This window comes from Oreochromis aureus, linkage group 12 (assembly GCF_013358895.1).
Source record: "Oreochromis aureus strain Israel breed Guangdong linkage group 12, ZZ_aureus, whole genome shotgun sequence".
Lineage (NCBI taxonomy): Eukaryota > Metazoa > Chordata > Actinopteri > Cichliformes > Cichlidae > Oreochromis > Oreochromis aureus.
In genome coordinates this window covers 26,130,002-26,145,429 of record NC_052953.1, presented here as the reverse complement: position 1 = coordinate 26,145,429, position 15,428 = coordinate 26,130,002, and the positions used below count along the sequence as shown (strand labels likewise).

Below are 15,428 nucleotides of genomic sequence, written 5' to 3'. Positions count from 1 at the left end.
GAGACTAGACCAAGAAAAGCCCGGGCTGTAGGTTTAGATTTGAATTCAGTTGCTGTAGAAACACGCCACGGCCAAACACGGGTCGATCATGCGGGCGGAGGGGGGGATTGTACTGTCACAGATTTGAGAAATTACAATTGGAAGGGGGTGGGGGGGTGGGGGTGTCTTGTGTCACATCCAAGAGCAGAAGGAAGAGTGAGAGAAATTAATGAGAAGCACAAGAAGAGAGGTCTTTTGAGTCTGTGGACGAGCACATACGGAGGCTGCGTGACAAATGTTGCTTTATTTAAATATGAATGTTGCATCTTGGGACTTGAACTGAAATCTCAGATGGCACTCGGCAGGTGCTCTACCCTAAGGATGTTCACTGAAAGAGGCTGCTTTTCTCTCTCAGACACAATGCAAATATCCTGCAACAACTGAACACAAAACCTGGGAAAATTATAAACCACACCAGTGAAAAAACCCTTCCTGTTTTTAAATCCAAGAGGAACTGAGCAAGAGGTTAAAGAGAGGTTAGTCGAATTTGGTTCATCAATAATCCACAGGCAACCAATGAGAGGTTGACCTTCCTGACCTCTGTGCTCCAGCAGACGCCATTCATCACTCTCCCTGGTCCTACATCAGCGCAATGTCCGCGAGTCCTCGAGAGACAAACATGATTAGGCTCTATGGCACTCAGAGAGAGGATTGCTGAAACAATAACTGCTCCTCCATCTCATCTCAACCCTCCTCCTCTTCCTCCTCCTCCTCACTGTTTTTGCTCCGGCAGCAATCACATGACAGCTACAGTCTATCTTAAAATGAGTCCTTGTTTCCAACAGGTTGAGCTGCTCTGCAGTGCAGCCAATGGGAAGAAAATGGAAACGCTAATCCAGCAGCGCTGTTTGAACCTCAGAGACGCACCCTCCTCATATTAGCCTGTCAGGTCCTCGCCTAGTGGGTGGCAGGTTAGGAGCAACTGGGCTTTTATAGCCGTGACGTTGGCCGGTAGCTGGCTTCACCTCACTGAGCTGATATCCTGTTTCTTTCCTTTTTTTTCTGCATAAGATTAATGCATCTTTTGTTGCAAGTGAAACCACTGCAGTGCAACACATCATATTAAGTGCTGTGCATTTATGATGCACAGCACTTTCTTTGCTATTGTTGTGACTACCATAGCCTCGGCACAAGGTTTTAATTGTTCCGGCAGAATGAACCAACATGTGATTTTTAGCCTTTGAGTTCCCACTGGAAGTTACTGACAAAGTAATACATGGAGTACTGTGAATTTTATGCCAGACAATAGCGAGTGAGGAAGAAAGATTATTCTGTTTGGAGAAGCACCAGCGCTGCTTTTCTTTGTCTACTCGTACGTGCATAAGAGAGCCGGGCAGAGGTGCATTGTGGGACGTGTTTTGATTTGAATACAATCATAAGTCTGAGACCGGCCCCCTGCCTCTGACAGCTCACCCCTCCCGTTCCCCTAAATTTCTCTCTTCAATCCTCCTGTCCCCCTAATCAGTTTAACCCTCTTATGAATAGCTCTTTGTCGTGAGATAGATTACAGTTAACTCTGTCCTTCTTGTTCTGCCCAACTCTGGCCGAGCGAGCACACACGGCTCACGTGCTGAATTTCACTACAATGGGAACTCAACTTATCAGAGGCATTAGCTCTTACACATGATCGCAAAGAAAAAGCATTAGTTTTAATATTAAAATCTCTGAAATTAAAATCCGTAGGTCGGTGCTGTGAGAGGTATTTGGGCTGTTTTCCAGCGCAGAAGTTGATCTTGTGCTGTTTTCGGTTCAGGAAGAGATAACGCTGATGTTAATAATTGCCAGTCGTTAAATTTTAAAGTTGTTCAGTTAGACATGCCATAATTTGTGAATATCAAACTTGTTGTAGGCAAAGTTGCAGGTAGAAAACCAGATTTTGCTGAAGTTTTTCCTTATAGTAAGCATTGGTTACTTGAGCTATTCCCCTTCAAGTCTTTATGAAAGTTGTGTGAAGCCCTCGGACTGTATCTCACAGATTTAATATGTGCCTAGCTGCCTATCCTAAGGTATGAGGTAATAGGGCCTCTGTGGTGGCCTGCTGCTCTAAGCTCGTGAACATGAAATCCCCAAGTTGCAGCTATGTATTCTTCTTCTATTGTGTCATTGTTTGCTGTACATCACGCTGGTCTAGTTATAGCAGAAAAACTGGTTGAAGATCATGGAGCCCTCAGTTTCACATTTCAGTGATCTATTTTCTGCTTTTGGAGTTCTCAAACAGAGCGTTGTTTGCTAAAGCTCAGTGAGTTAATATTAAATTCCATATAAGTTTATCAGGGGAAAGACTGTCTGTGCATACTCGGGTATAAAAACTCGTCTGTGTGTGACAAATGCAGGCTTTATCTTCTCCACTGTTCGAGGTCACACTGAGAGTGTGATGGAGGCCTGCTGAGATCTCGGGGTTTGCCTATTATCCTTCTAACCTCAGGTCAGAGTCCCCCCCCTGCTCACAATCGCCACTCATTTACTTCAGCACACAGGACGTATTTGATCTAGACTTGCAACGGTAAACCATCCTGACACCGCAAGACTCCAACATATTGTCTCAACAAATATAACAGCAGCGTGTCAGTCAGAGTTTATCTGGCTGTTTCCTCTTTGTTCTGAGCTGACTAATGTTCAGATCTCCATGGCATGCTGTGTGTGAAACAGAGAGGCAGAGGAGTGAGAGGTATGAACGGGATATTCTCCCGAGAGGACACGAGAGATGGTCTCTGAGAGCTGGACAGGCTGTTGTCTAGTTGTGACACTCCTCAAATACAGAGTACAATCTTGGAGACACCTGATATCATTATCAAAAAGATGGTGGTTTAATGGGATGAAAAAGGAAACGGAGATACAACTTGCCCTGATTAAAATTGTTAATAGCCTCAGTGAGCTTGACACAAAGCAGCAGACAAAGGGCAGACAGCCCATTGGTAGTGCTTTTTCTTCACTAAATACCTATTTAGTATTACAAATTCAAGTCTGATACCTTACTTAGCTCTAATGGAAGTGGCCATTATGCTGCAAATACTGAACAACAATGTAATTCTTTTCCCATAATTCATTATCTTGATCTCTTAACCGTTTCTTGATCTTAAGCCTTAAAATTAAATCATCCTCATTCTCCTGTTCCTGTCCTCAAACAAGCCAAGACAAAGACCAGGAAATGGTGGCCGACTTCACCGTCTTGTGGTTAAAGCTGAAATCCCACAACATTTTTAATTTGAGAGTAGAATACATTAGACCCACAACACTGACACGCTTCACATGCTGCCATCTGCCTTCAGTGGGAGGGGAGGTATGAGGATCTAATGCAGACTGGGGAAAAGCCCGCACCAGACAAGTACACGCAAGGGGTGAATTTGCCAGAAACACGGAGACACCCCCTAAACATTCTTGTACTCTGAGCTACGTCTCTGCTGCATTATTTACTTCATTATGGCTGCATGTGTATCAGATGGCTGCTCCTAAACAATGATATGGTTAACGGCCTACAAGACCGCTAAACACATTTAGTCCAATTGCATGTTTTGGGGGTTTGGGGGTGGGAGCATGTTTTGTGCTTCGACCGCTGTAAATGTTCAGTGGGGTCCTAGAGTCGTCCAAAGCTGAAAACATGTTTCTAAATCAGCAGCTTGATTCTCTGAGCACCTCCTGTATGTCCTCACATCACAAATCCAGCGAGGTTCTCTGTACATTTCTGTGACCTAGTTGGGACTGCATGGGATCTGGGGTGTCCTACTAGTCCTGTTGGCTTTGGCAAAGCAATGGGAGGTTGTGATACCCCTTTTTTGTCTTTTGTCCCCTGGTAGACAATGACAGGATTATAGGGCTCCAGCAAGAAAACTCCCATTATTCCGATTGCTTCATCCATCCTCCTTCCAGCACAACAATCTCCCCTTACTGGGTCACCCCTCAGCATACTAATAAAACACTGTCATCAGACCACCAAGCCCCCACCTACACTCCTAATCCCCTTGTGAGCAGCGTTACTGGTACCCCCCTTGTTATTGCTCAGCTGCCCCCCCCACCCCACCCTTTACTGCCTCCACTAAAACACATCCATTCTCATCCTTCCCCTTTCCTCTGCAGTATAACTGCACTCTGGAAACACACAGACTGAACACCAGCTGTAATTACAGGGACCGTGCTTTGGATGGATTATGTTTTTAGGGTATTGTTTCATCCAAACTTCCCCTCCCCAGTAGTTCAAAAATACCACTGTAACCTCCATATGTCTATCTTTGCCCACACAAGACAAATGAGCTAAGGAAGTTTTACCCCCTCCCCTCACAAAAAAAAAGTCTTCTGAAACACGACCTGAGCAATCTGTCCGCTGATGATCAGAGACTTTTATGTTATTGGCTTTTTTTCTATTTCCTACTGGCTTTTAAAGCTCACTTATGGGAGTGAAACCACAAAAAGCAGACGAAGAAAGATTTACACGACGTGAGGTCTTCAAGGGAATCTACCTCTACTTCAGGGGGTTGCGCTGTCAACCAAGTAATAAGTCTTTCATCAGTTTCCTGAAAGGAGTGCATGACTGAGCAGATCCGAATAAAGCTTACCCTTGTAGTTGGGATGAACACGAGGAGCATACACTCCAAATTTGATGAGGACGGGAACGCTGTAACCGAGGCGCACCCACTCCACCACATGTAGTGGAAAGAGGCTTGGGGTGGTGGCTTCGCTGGATGTAGGAGCGAGGCTACAGCTTAACTCTGCGGAGCTCCCCTCTCGGGCACGAACCAACGATGCTGCACCTTGAGACACACCTGTAAAGACAACAGCATATCAACGGGATAAAGCACTCGTTTCCCTGCAGACATTTTCTGACAGTGCAAAGTCCATAAAACAGCGCACATCTGAGTAAACACATAAATCATGCAGCTCAAGGACTGTTGAAGTGAGTAATGGCTACCAAAGTAGCTAAATTAACATTCCTTGAAATCTTCTGGTCATTGGTTTCTGTGAAAATTGTTTGCTATGATAAGAAGTTTATAAATGCATCCTTGAGGGACTAGAAGACAAGGGTTTGTGACCACACAGGCAGCGAGAGGCCCTGACAGAGAAAACCTGGTGGAAAGAGTCATAACAGTGTCATGAATGCTCTTCTGAAGTGGACCTTGCATATGACTTTCCCAGACTGTTAAAAGCCGGGCCATCTGAGGGCATGTAAAACAACCATGTGCCATTTGGTGACAAGATCGTATTGCTGCAAAGCCTGCAAACACAAAGCAATCCCATTAGTGACACCTGGAGCAGTCTCTCCTGTCTCTATCCCATCTCCCTTTGCTGCCATGTGCTCATGTGGGTGTGTGAGCGACTGGGTGCCAGTGTTTGCTCTGCTACTCATCTGGCCTGGTGATTACTTTAATCTCAGAGGGTGGGGGTTGGTGGCGATACTCTGATGCAGGGCAGCAGGACGCTCTGTGGCCGCTCCAGTCGACCTCCCACTACCCCCTGGGGTCCGCACATGGTCTATGGGCCAGCACAATCAATCCCACCACCATCACTCCCCCTTACAAACACAAGCACGCACACACAGAAGCGTGCTGAGGGTTGGGGGGTAGCATAAATCCAGGATTGATCTAAATCCACACCCAGAGATATTATTTAAGTTGGATTTTGTCCCCATTCTCTCTCGTTCACTCATGTCTGAGCTGTAACCCCTCCTCTTCACTCTCTCTAGCACAAGGGAATTGGATCAGTGCCATAGTCATCATGGTGTCATTCAAACTGCGTGCAGAAACAAAACGGGAGCATATGCCAGCTGCTTTGCAAAGCATCCGAGCTTTGTTAGTGCAGGTAAAAGATTTGGCAACAACTTTGGTGAAAATATGTAAACAAACTGCAAAATGGAGCAAAACAACTGGTTGTCTTAAGCCCCTTTCAGACAAGCACTCCTTTCCATTAATCTACTGGCATATGAATGTATCAGCTTTATGTCTGAGTGTGCACCCTGGTCGCTTTCCATATAAGCCACAGCAGCAATCACAAGATCAGACTTAGTAACATTTAAGTATCACTTTCAGCATCACCCTGAACTCAGGAAGATTACCCCTTTACATATCGCTTCTGCCCATTACTCAGCTCACAAAAAAACTGTTTGGTAAGTGGTCTTCACTCCAACAAATACATTCCCAGTACAGAAAAGAAAGCTCTCTCTGAGCCTGAGAGCAAAGGGCGGTGATAGCTACTTCTTGCTGTAGTACTGTGAACCACCCACAGACATGCACTCCTCTTACTGACAATCGTTGAGAAAGCAAAAAGACAAAAGTGTGGCAACACTTCACTTCAATCCAACAAGCCCTGTACGTGCACATGCCAAGACTCAATCCATCAGTCTTGTGGGTGTGTCTGAATGAAGAAGTTAACATAAAGTGGCCTATTTTTTAACAAAGGAGGCAGCGATGTCTCCAATGACTGAAAATATCTTATTAAACTAAGCTTCACATTAGCCAACGTTAGGAAAAGTTACATTTGTTCCAAGACACGACGCAACTGCCCAAAGCAATGTGCAGCATATGCATATTTAAACAGCTTATTATCACCTCTCCTATCTCATCTTCTCTGACAACCAGCTGTTATTTCCATTGCAGATTAAATATTCAAACATTTCACCACTTTAAACTAATTCAAATCGAAACTGAAATTTAAAGTTGAAGGTAAGAGTGTTATTAAGAGTGTCGTGAAAGAGATTTCAGTCGCTAAAGATTGGCGATAAGGAGCAAAACTGTGAAGCACGATGAAAAAGCGTGATCCAATAAGGAAGACTGTTATCACTGTTAATCTGTACTGTAATACTACATAAGCCCTATGTGGACTTGTTAAATAATGTTTCAATGTCATTGTTGCATAATCGGGTCTCATATTTTGGAATCAGTTTTATCACGTTAGCAGAAAAAAGATCTACAATTGTTTGCTTTTCCTGTGTGTGTGCTGAAAAATTGCTCAATTCATGACATGACAGTTCAGGTGTACTGGGGAGTTATTCAGTTCTAAAAAATCCAAAAGCAAAAAATCTCTGAAAGCACAACAAGGAGAGATAAATTACACAAATGCACTGTTAATATATGCAATGGCTTAGTATTTGCATTGGCATACTTACTTAGCAGACAAATGGCTACAGCAGTGGTGACAGCCTGAAGCCACTGTCTCTCCAGTCCCATGGCCGTCCGTCACACTCCTTCACACATCTCCCAACCTGAAAATGAAGACCACACATACCGTTTACTCCTCAGCAGAATACTACTGTACTGTTTACAGATTCCCCCGCTGCACAAGTACATCCCTCACATCCCCCCTCAGATAAATGTAATCCCCCCACCCCTCGAGTTAACATCAACTCATTATCCAACAACTGCACTGCATTCCAGATGCTTCTTGGTTTATAAATAACCATATTCTTTCAAAACACATCATCCTGGGGAAAATTGTACGTTTGCGCTGTGGTTGGATTAAGGTAAATAAGCTACTTCAACAAGTGATACAAATAGACAGGGCAATTGCTTGGAGTCTGAATCTTGTAGATGTTTGCTTGCACTGGCGAACGTGTGTGTATGTGTGTGTTTATGTGTGGCCACAGAGAAGGCCTTTACAAGGCTCTAGATGTACGTACAGATTAACCCGGTGCTTGTGATTGGTCCACCTCATCCAGAAGGTCTCGTCAAATGCTAAATAGGCCAACAGCAATTGACAGGTTAGACGAGCAATATTGAAAGGTACACAGCCCAGCTCCAGATGTTATATTGTTAACAGCGTTTAATTTTCACAAGCCCCACAGACCAGACTCTTTCATGACTTGCTGACCTCCTTCCCAGTGAACGAAGAGAACAGCTGGAGCGAACCACATGGCCCTCTACTTCAAATTGGATTGCAGGCACAAGTTTAAGTTGCTGACCTTCAAACATAACGGAAGCCCTCGCACACTTCCCTTAAGTCATTCAGTACTCCTAATACCAGCTTATTACTTTAAGTTCATTTAGGTAATATAAGGCGGAGGGTATTCTTAGAAAGCAGCGAGGTGTTGGATATTGGCTGCAGCTACAACCAGAGATTCACTGCAGAAACACAGGTCGTCTGACTCATTTGACTGAGACCTTTAGTCTCTTGGCGGCACATGAGCAAACAAACAGCCCAGAATAGAACAGCACAAAGATGCTTTTATCTCCTCGCACTTGACCAACACCAACAACGTTTCTGCTGAGCCGGGGGAGAGATGCTGTAGTAGTAATAACTTTTATGCTGCACCTTTCTAAAGCAAACAGAAAGGCAAGAATGTGGTTGCACAAGCAAAGAAGAGGAGGGTGGTCAGGGGCAAGTCTGGGATATGGTCATTACTTTTTGCATGACAAAATCATTTCAGTGCACTAAAAATAAGGGCGGATTACTCTGACTGTGGGAATAATGCTGGTCAGTAGGGGTGACGGATAAACGGCACTCTTACAATGGATTAAAGAAATAAAGAAACTGATTTAGTTCTTTTTGTGTCACTTCTGACAGCCAACAAATGTGGGAAGTGTTTGTGCACCACTCGACTGTCTTATCTACCAGCTCCACAGTCATTTTGACAACATGAAAAACTGATAAACAAATCCTAACTTGCATGTATACAACTCCAGCTCATATGAAAATCTCAAGTAATTTTCGCCAGCTTCCCTTTGTCTCGCCAGCTCTGATGTGCTCCTAGACCGGGATATAGGACTTTCATGTGGAAACAACCACATACAGGGGACGCCTGTGGGGCAGGTGGGTGGGGGCTTTGTCTGCAGGTGCAGGAGGACGACCAGATTATTTCCTCAGGCAGTAGAGCAGAGGAAGGCCATTTAATTGGCATGTGAACAGAGAGGGCTTCAAAGGGAGCCCAGATGTTAAAATGAGCACACTTAAACTGTAACAAGCCACTAAACATTTAACCACAGGAACTTTTTCTATTTATCTCATTGCACTAAGCCAATTACTACCTTTAAGCAACCATGATTCACGTATAGAACTAACGTGTGAAGAAAAACAGCTCCTGTTCTACAGTAAAAGCACAGACATTATTGTACTTGCATGTAAAACGTCTTAAACGCTAACTCATCATGAGGGTAGTGACCTCTCGGGTGGCGAAAAGCCAGCTTGACTAAAGAATAATACAACCTTTGTGTGTTTAGAAAAAAGAAAACATAAAGACGACAAAACAAGAATAAAACAAAAAACCAAGCTTCAGCATAAGACTGTTAGCTCTGTAACGTGTATGCGGATACCATCCAGTGCTTCGCTGGATTTGACTGACACAGATTGCTTTGGATCTAGTCATGACTTAGCCTTCTGGACAGGCCATTTGTAACACCCAGTCTAATCCCGCCCTGCTGCTTTGAGTGTTAATAGTGTAATTGAATTAGAGATCAAATTCGTGAGGCAAATCAAGGACAGTCTGTCATCTAGCTGTTCAGTGATCAATCACTGGTAAGCCAAGTCACACAAGTCTGCCGACTGGGATTCTATTTCTTCTGGTGCAGAAAAGGCAGGCGCGTGACGCTTCGACAAACCCGGGTAACCTGGGGTTTATTTTAGGGGTTTTGCTCATGGTCTTTCTGATCTCCACCAACTTTTAAAATTTTCCAAAACGTGTAGTAACAACTACAGCGCCAGTACTTGACTCAAAAAGTAAAATCAAAGACCCTCACACCCTCCAAATTCATATTTAATAATATAACAAGCAATAAAAGGGTGCCGTTTCTCACGGATGAACGAACATGTCTGAAATCTGACATGACATCAACAGCTTTGCTCGCAGTAAATGCAAGCTGATGTCAACCTGTCAACTGTAACAGCTGGTGGGCGTGAGCTCTTCCAATGGCTGTCATCTGTGTCACACTATTATATTATTCAGACATGAGCTGAATAATGCACAAAAAGAAAGGTGCATTTTTTAACGCGCAGGAGTAACCATGAGTAATGAAGGGATCTTTTCAGCTGTCTTTTTCGGCCTATAAGTGACAAGTAAATTATCATATTCTCTGATGTTTTCTGTGACACTCGTGTTAAAACTTGTCACAAAAAGTGAACTCCTGACCTAATGGGTGTGAGAGCGTTATCCACCGGTACCTAAGCAGATCCATCAGTGATGCCAGTGACAGATACAGGCCTGATAAGCAGCAGCATTACTCTCTTAGTAATCCTTGTTAATCCTGACAGGTCGTGGCATCAGCACAAACCAGCCTGTAGCAGGAACTACAAGTGTTGCTCAAGTAGAAACTTTAACAGGTACGCAGAAGACTCTGATACAGATGTAAAAATAACACGCAACCATCCAGAGCAAAGATGTGAACCATCATTAACGCAGGAATGGGTTTGAAAAATCAGTAATCCAAAGCAGACTGGTTAGACAAGCACGCACGGCAGAGCGATCGATTCATGGATTTTGTCCCTGGCACTGTAACCAAGCTCAGAAATGGTATTGACATTAACTTTAACTAAAGGAAATGAGCTTAGCACTCATTGGGCACGAGAATAGAGTCCTGTGCTCTCGGGGAAAGCCTAGTTTATATGGATTAACATAGTAATCGTTAGTAACCTAACACCTAGCACAACAACACTGATAACTGAACCAGGGTTTTTCCTGCACAGGGAGCTTTATGTTGTTTTTATCCAGAAGTTTTATCCAAATCCAAAGGAAACCCCCACTCCCAGCACTGTAATATTTTTTTTTTCACTACTGAGTTTGAACAAGGGTTTCCTTTGCTAAACAGGACATCTGTGTTTATCAAACGCTCGAAAATACCAAGAAAATTCTTAGATTCCTGTCAAATAAGGTAACACAGGCTCGTTCGTGCTTACATGCTTAGTCTACTCCCAAAGGTCCGTTCCGAGCCAGGAAAAACTTTGCTTGCCGTGGTTGAATGTTTTCAGTCGCACATGAAAACTTAAACAGTATTACCTTTACTCTGCACTTTTTCAGCAGCCAAATACTGCTGCAGATTACTGCTTCATGCATGAGTGGTTTAATTTCATGTTTTGTTTTATCCTAGGATAATACTCACTCAGACATCCCGGGGGAACGGTAAGTGCCGAGTAAAGCAAGGCAGCTAACATCACTCTTGTAAGTCTCCCTGCCCCCAACTAACTCTCAGGACCAGGTCGGTCCCATAAAGTTTCTTTCAAAACAAGACAGTGAAAGAAATCAATGGCCTAAAAGCAAAGGTCACAAACTCGGGGGTCCAGCCATGAAGCACATGCCTAACTTGGAGATCAACGAGACTCAAAGGACGTCCACAGAACTGCCCTTTTTCAGTATTTTGGTGGCATGCTGCTCGATTCTCTGCTTAGAGGAAAAGCTGTTACTTCCCAGGTCAAAATTGAGATCTATTACATGCAACAGCATCCAAACATGAAACACTGCAAAGCTTGAAATACTTTATTAGACCCTCTCTTTAATCTTTATGCTTTACTACATGTATTTTTCCTTATATGCCTCAGTACTGTCACAGGCTTAAATTCACCATGGAGGAGCAGACGCTCCATCTTACACACAATAACAGAATCATTTTCAGTAACCACTTTCGACTCATGAATAATTTGCTCCTCGGTGCAATCAATTTCCTGCAGCCTGACAATCTGCCTACAGGGGACAGTTTGCCACATAGTGTTTTGAACAATGCAATATTCCAGTAAAATGTCAAGGCTTGCTGAATTATGGGGGGATATTCGTAAAATGACACCCGGGCTTGGGATCTGACACACACAGACTTTGTTAAGTTGAGACTGTTGAACACAGACTTTAAAGATTCTAGCAGTAAAATGCAAAACTGCTTTTAGTGCTCCCTCAGTGTAAATAATGCACAAGCAATTTAAAAACAAAACAAAAAAAACTGTGTTGCTGCAAACACAAATGCATGTAAAAATAGCAGAGTAGTGTAGAGTATGCTTTTTGGGGGGAAATAGCACAAATTTTTCTTTCCAATTTGAAAGCAAGCATAATCTTTAAAGTGATTTTCTAACAGAGGGGACTACAAGGCATCAGTAGTGATCTGTACCCCTATGCACCTCCCTTTTTAACGATCAGCAAGCACAACAAAAACAAAGGAAGGGAAACAGCAGAGCATACACTGTATATTATGTATAAAGCACAGGGCTGCTGCATTCTTTGGCACAAAAATACTAGGTTCTTTAGACAGAACTACTAGGTTCTGTCCCATAACGTGCATCAGCCTGATAAACTAGTCTAAAAATAAAACGACAAACACCAAGCCATAAGCCACTGTACTGCTGCACCCTACAGTAAATTTTGATGTACAGCCCTTTATGTCAACACCCGTCTCGCTATATGAAACAAAACAGGTGCATCTTTTGTTTGACTCAGAAGAGCCGATGCCACCTAAGACGAGGGGGGCCTAAATAAAGAACAAACAAAAAAAACGTATTTTGACTGGCAAAGTGCTGATTTAAGGGTCATTACAACGTGTGAAACCTATTCATAATGCTTTAACATGAAGGAAACACTCATTCGGGGATTACAAGTGCTGCATGTGCTACCCAAAACATAAACAAATCCTGCACAAAGATGACTCTGTGCACGATGTTATCGCAAAAGTATTTCTTAACGTGGAAACTAGACATTAACCACGGCAAAATTACTAGTTTTAAAAAAAATTATAATAATCATAACAAAAGGAACCAAATGGAGTAATTTAAACACCAACCAAAAGGCTCCTGTTAAATGGCTTTAAGAACACCACCGAAATCTCACAGATATTTCTATTCAAGCTGTGCTGATTTAGTACAAAGAAACTTCTACAGGATGTTTGGTGCTGACTAGCCTGCGGAGGATGTTTTAGCTCTGCCCGCCCAGCTCCTTACCTTTGCTTGAGGCACTTTTCACTTGAAGCAGAAAGTGCAGTGTTTCAGTCCATTGATGCTCTTCTTTTAGACTCCTCTTACAGACCCAGTTTATCCGTCTATTCCTTTCTCTTCAGAGAGATCAAACACCACAAACACACATACACGACTTAAAAGAAAAAGAAGAAGGTGCTGGGAGAAGAAGGCAGGTGGTCACATTTTTTTCCCTCTTTCAGTCCGAGCGTGGATCAAACGAAAGTCTTGCTATTCCTCGACATCCATGGCGCTCAGACTTTCTACAAAAAAAAAAACAAAAAAAAAAACTATTCGCAGCTTCAATAAAATCCATTAACCCATGCCACCCTCATGACTCCGACATCAGTCCATTTAAAGTCCATTTAAACACTCCAAGCACTGGCTTTCTTTTTTTTCTTCTTTTTTAATGTGCGCAATCTTCTCAGTCCAAACTCCCTCAAAGTGCCTTTAATCGTAAGTGAGAGTTTATAACAGACTTCAGAAAGAAGTTGAAAGGCTCTCGGTCGATTTGGAGCACATTGATCCTCAAACAGGTGCAAGATCCATCAGAAAGAGAGCATACTACACGTTTAGTTTGAGCCCTGCTGTTGATACTCTCCCCGCGGTGGCCCTCCTCCCGTTATTATCGTTCCCTCCTCCTCCCACCACAGCGACGTTTGAACGGCTGTCAACTCACACAGAGCACAACCACGAAGCTTCCTGGTACAACTTTCAAATTAAAGCTTTGACGTTTTAATTATTTTTTTTTAATTGATAAAGAAAAAAAAAATCAGAACAGGAATTTAAAGATAAAAGATGTCAACTTGCTAATGTCACTGTGTAAATGCCAAAATGCTTAAGTCCATTGAGTTTCTTTCTTTTCAGCATCCAAGCACTACTGTGCATGTTGTTTCCTTGTTACACTCAGTGTCTGTAAAACAGTATTTTATACTGTTTATGTTTACACTTATAACAAATCTAGCATTTAAGAAGCCAGCTCAATGAATGCGTGAAAACCACTGAACATGATTCATAGCGGTATCAGCAGTTTTGACCTACTATTCACAGCTACAATCAATTACAAATCTATAAATAACAACAACAAAAATAATGCCAGCACTAAACAGTTCCTACAAAGGCATAGTATACTGGATCAAGTAATAATAGAAGTGTTTAACTCCAGTTTAGGAAGCTATCGCTTAAGGTATCTTTAATTTTGAAGGTGAAATAATACACTTCCGTCACTTTACTGCCTGTGTCTGTGTTGGTTTATGAAATTGGTCCTTTAGCGCCTCAGACAAAAGCGCCTTTCCGTGGGAAAAACTGGTGATGGTCTTAACAAAAGGCAAACGCAAACCTTAAGGACACATTTTAGTCGGCTGTTAAATCATTTAACAGATATACATTAAAAAAAACATGGTGCGAGGAAGTAGCTCCAACTATCTGCAAAACTAACTTAAACGGACATGTTTGTAACAAAATTTACCATTTCATGTTCGGAATTAGCTGTGATTTTGTTATAATACAGGCACACTAACCTAACTTTTTCAGTAAGATCACCTAAAATTTATCAGTGTTATACATAATTTATAGCCATCTTATAATAGCTTGTTACAAGCCTGCTGAGAAGACCAGACTTTTTTTTACCATGTGAAGAAATTTCTTAACAGTGGGGTTTTTAAAAAAAAAAACTGCAATCGTTTGATAATCTGAATGCCAGTAAAAACTATGTTTTAGAAATCGATAAACACACATTTTAAAAAAAATGCCCATTTAACCTCCAATAAAAAGAATTAGCTTTCCGCTAAACGTCACAGTAGCAAGAGCCAGTTATTATTATTACCTTAAATTTCACATTCATATTCCTAAAAGGCAACACATTAAAAAACTCAAAACTACAGTGTGTAAAATAAAATTAAAAGTGTATTAGCAGGGAACAAGATCTGTATCTACAGTTAAACCAACTTAGCATTAGCTAAACAGTTTGCGGAGCTTTAGTCCGGCTAATGAACCACAAAGTCATTTAATGTTCTTAAAACTATTATTTTGCTTTTTCTTGCTAAAAGAAAAGGCTAAAACGTTTCTATTTTATTATGAGACGACTGTTACTTCTTTTAAAGTTCGAGTGGGGGCTTTCAGTAAAGTTTCCTGCCAAATATATTCGTTATCTTACCTCAAAAACGCTTCCTGTGATCCTGAGCCTCCTAAAATGAGCCGAATACTCTAACCTGCTGTCATGTGTGGCTGACAGTGACTGCAGCTGGTTAAAGATTATTGGGTATGCTTTATATTACTTTTTAAAATAGCCAATCCAGTGCCAGATCACGTGGTGACACCGGATGGCTGTATTAACCGTCTAAGGTTTATGATTGTGTCCAAATAGAGTGTATTACATATACAGTAATGTATTATATATGTATAGTTTATAGTATAGTATTTAGTGTGTCCTTGGTTAATAGTAATGCTACAGTGGATCAGTTTGGTCAGACGGACGAGCTTATCTAATTTACCAAAATCACTTCTGTACTGTTCCTGGGTTCATCCACTCACCAGTCACTTAATTAGGC

The 15,428-nt window shown here is 42.2% G+C and overlaps 1 protein-coding gene across 3 annotated transcripts in view; it reads right to left on the bottom strand.

Moving 5' to 3' along the window:
• Window positions 1-15,106, bottom strand: part of igsf9b (immunoglobulin superfamily, member 9b) — a 28,236-nt gene extending 13,130 nt beyond the window's left edge. For 2 of the 3 annotated variants that reach the window (XM_031744914.2, XM_039621166.1), the window contains exons 1-3: window positions 12,868-13,499; window positions 7,133-7,228; window positions 4,590-4,796 (exon numbers count right to left, since the gene is read on the bottom strand). In XM_031744914.2, coding sequence (XP_031600774.1) covers window positions 4,590-4,796; window positions 7,133-7,193 — 268 coding nt within the window. In that variant the 5' untranslated portion in view covers window positions 7,194-7,228; window positions 12,868-13,499. Of the gene's footprint in view, window positions 1-4,589; window positions 4,797-7,132; window positions 7,229-12,867; window positions 13,500-15,034 lie in introns of those variants that run through there. The other variant, XM_039621165.1, reaches the window with a different exon arrangement.
• Window positions 15,107-15,428: the final 322 nt, after the last annotated feature.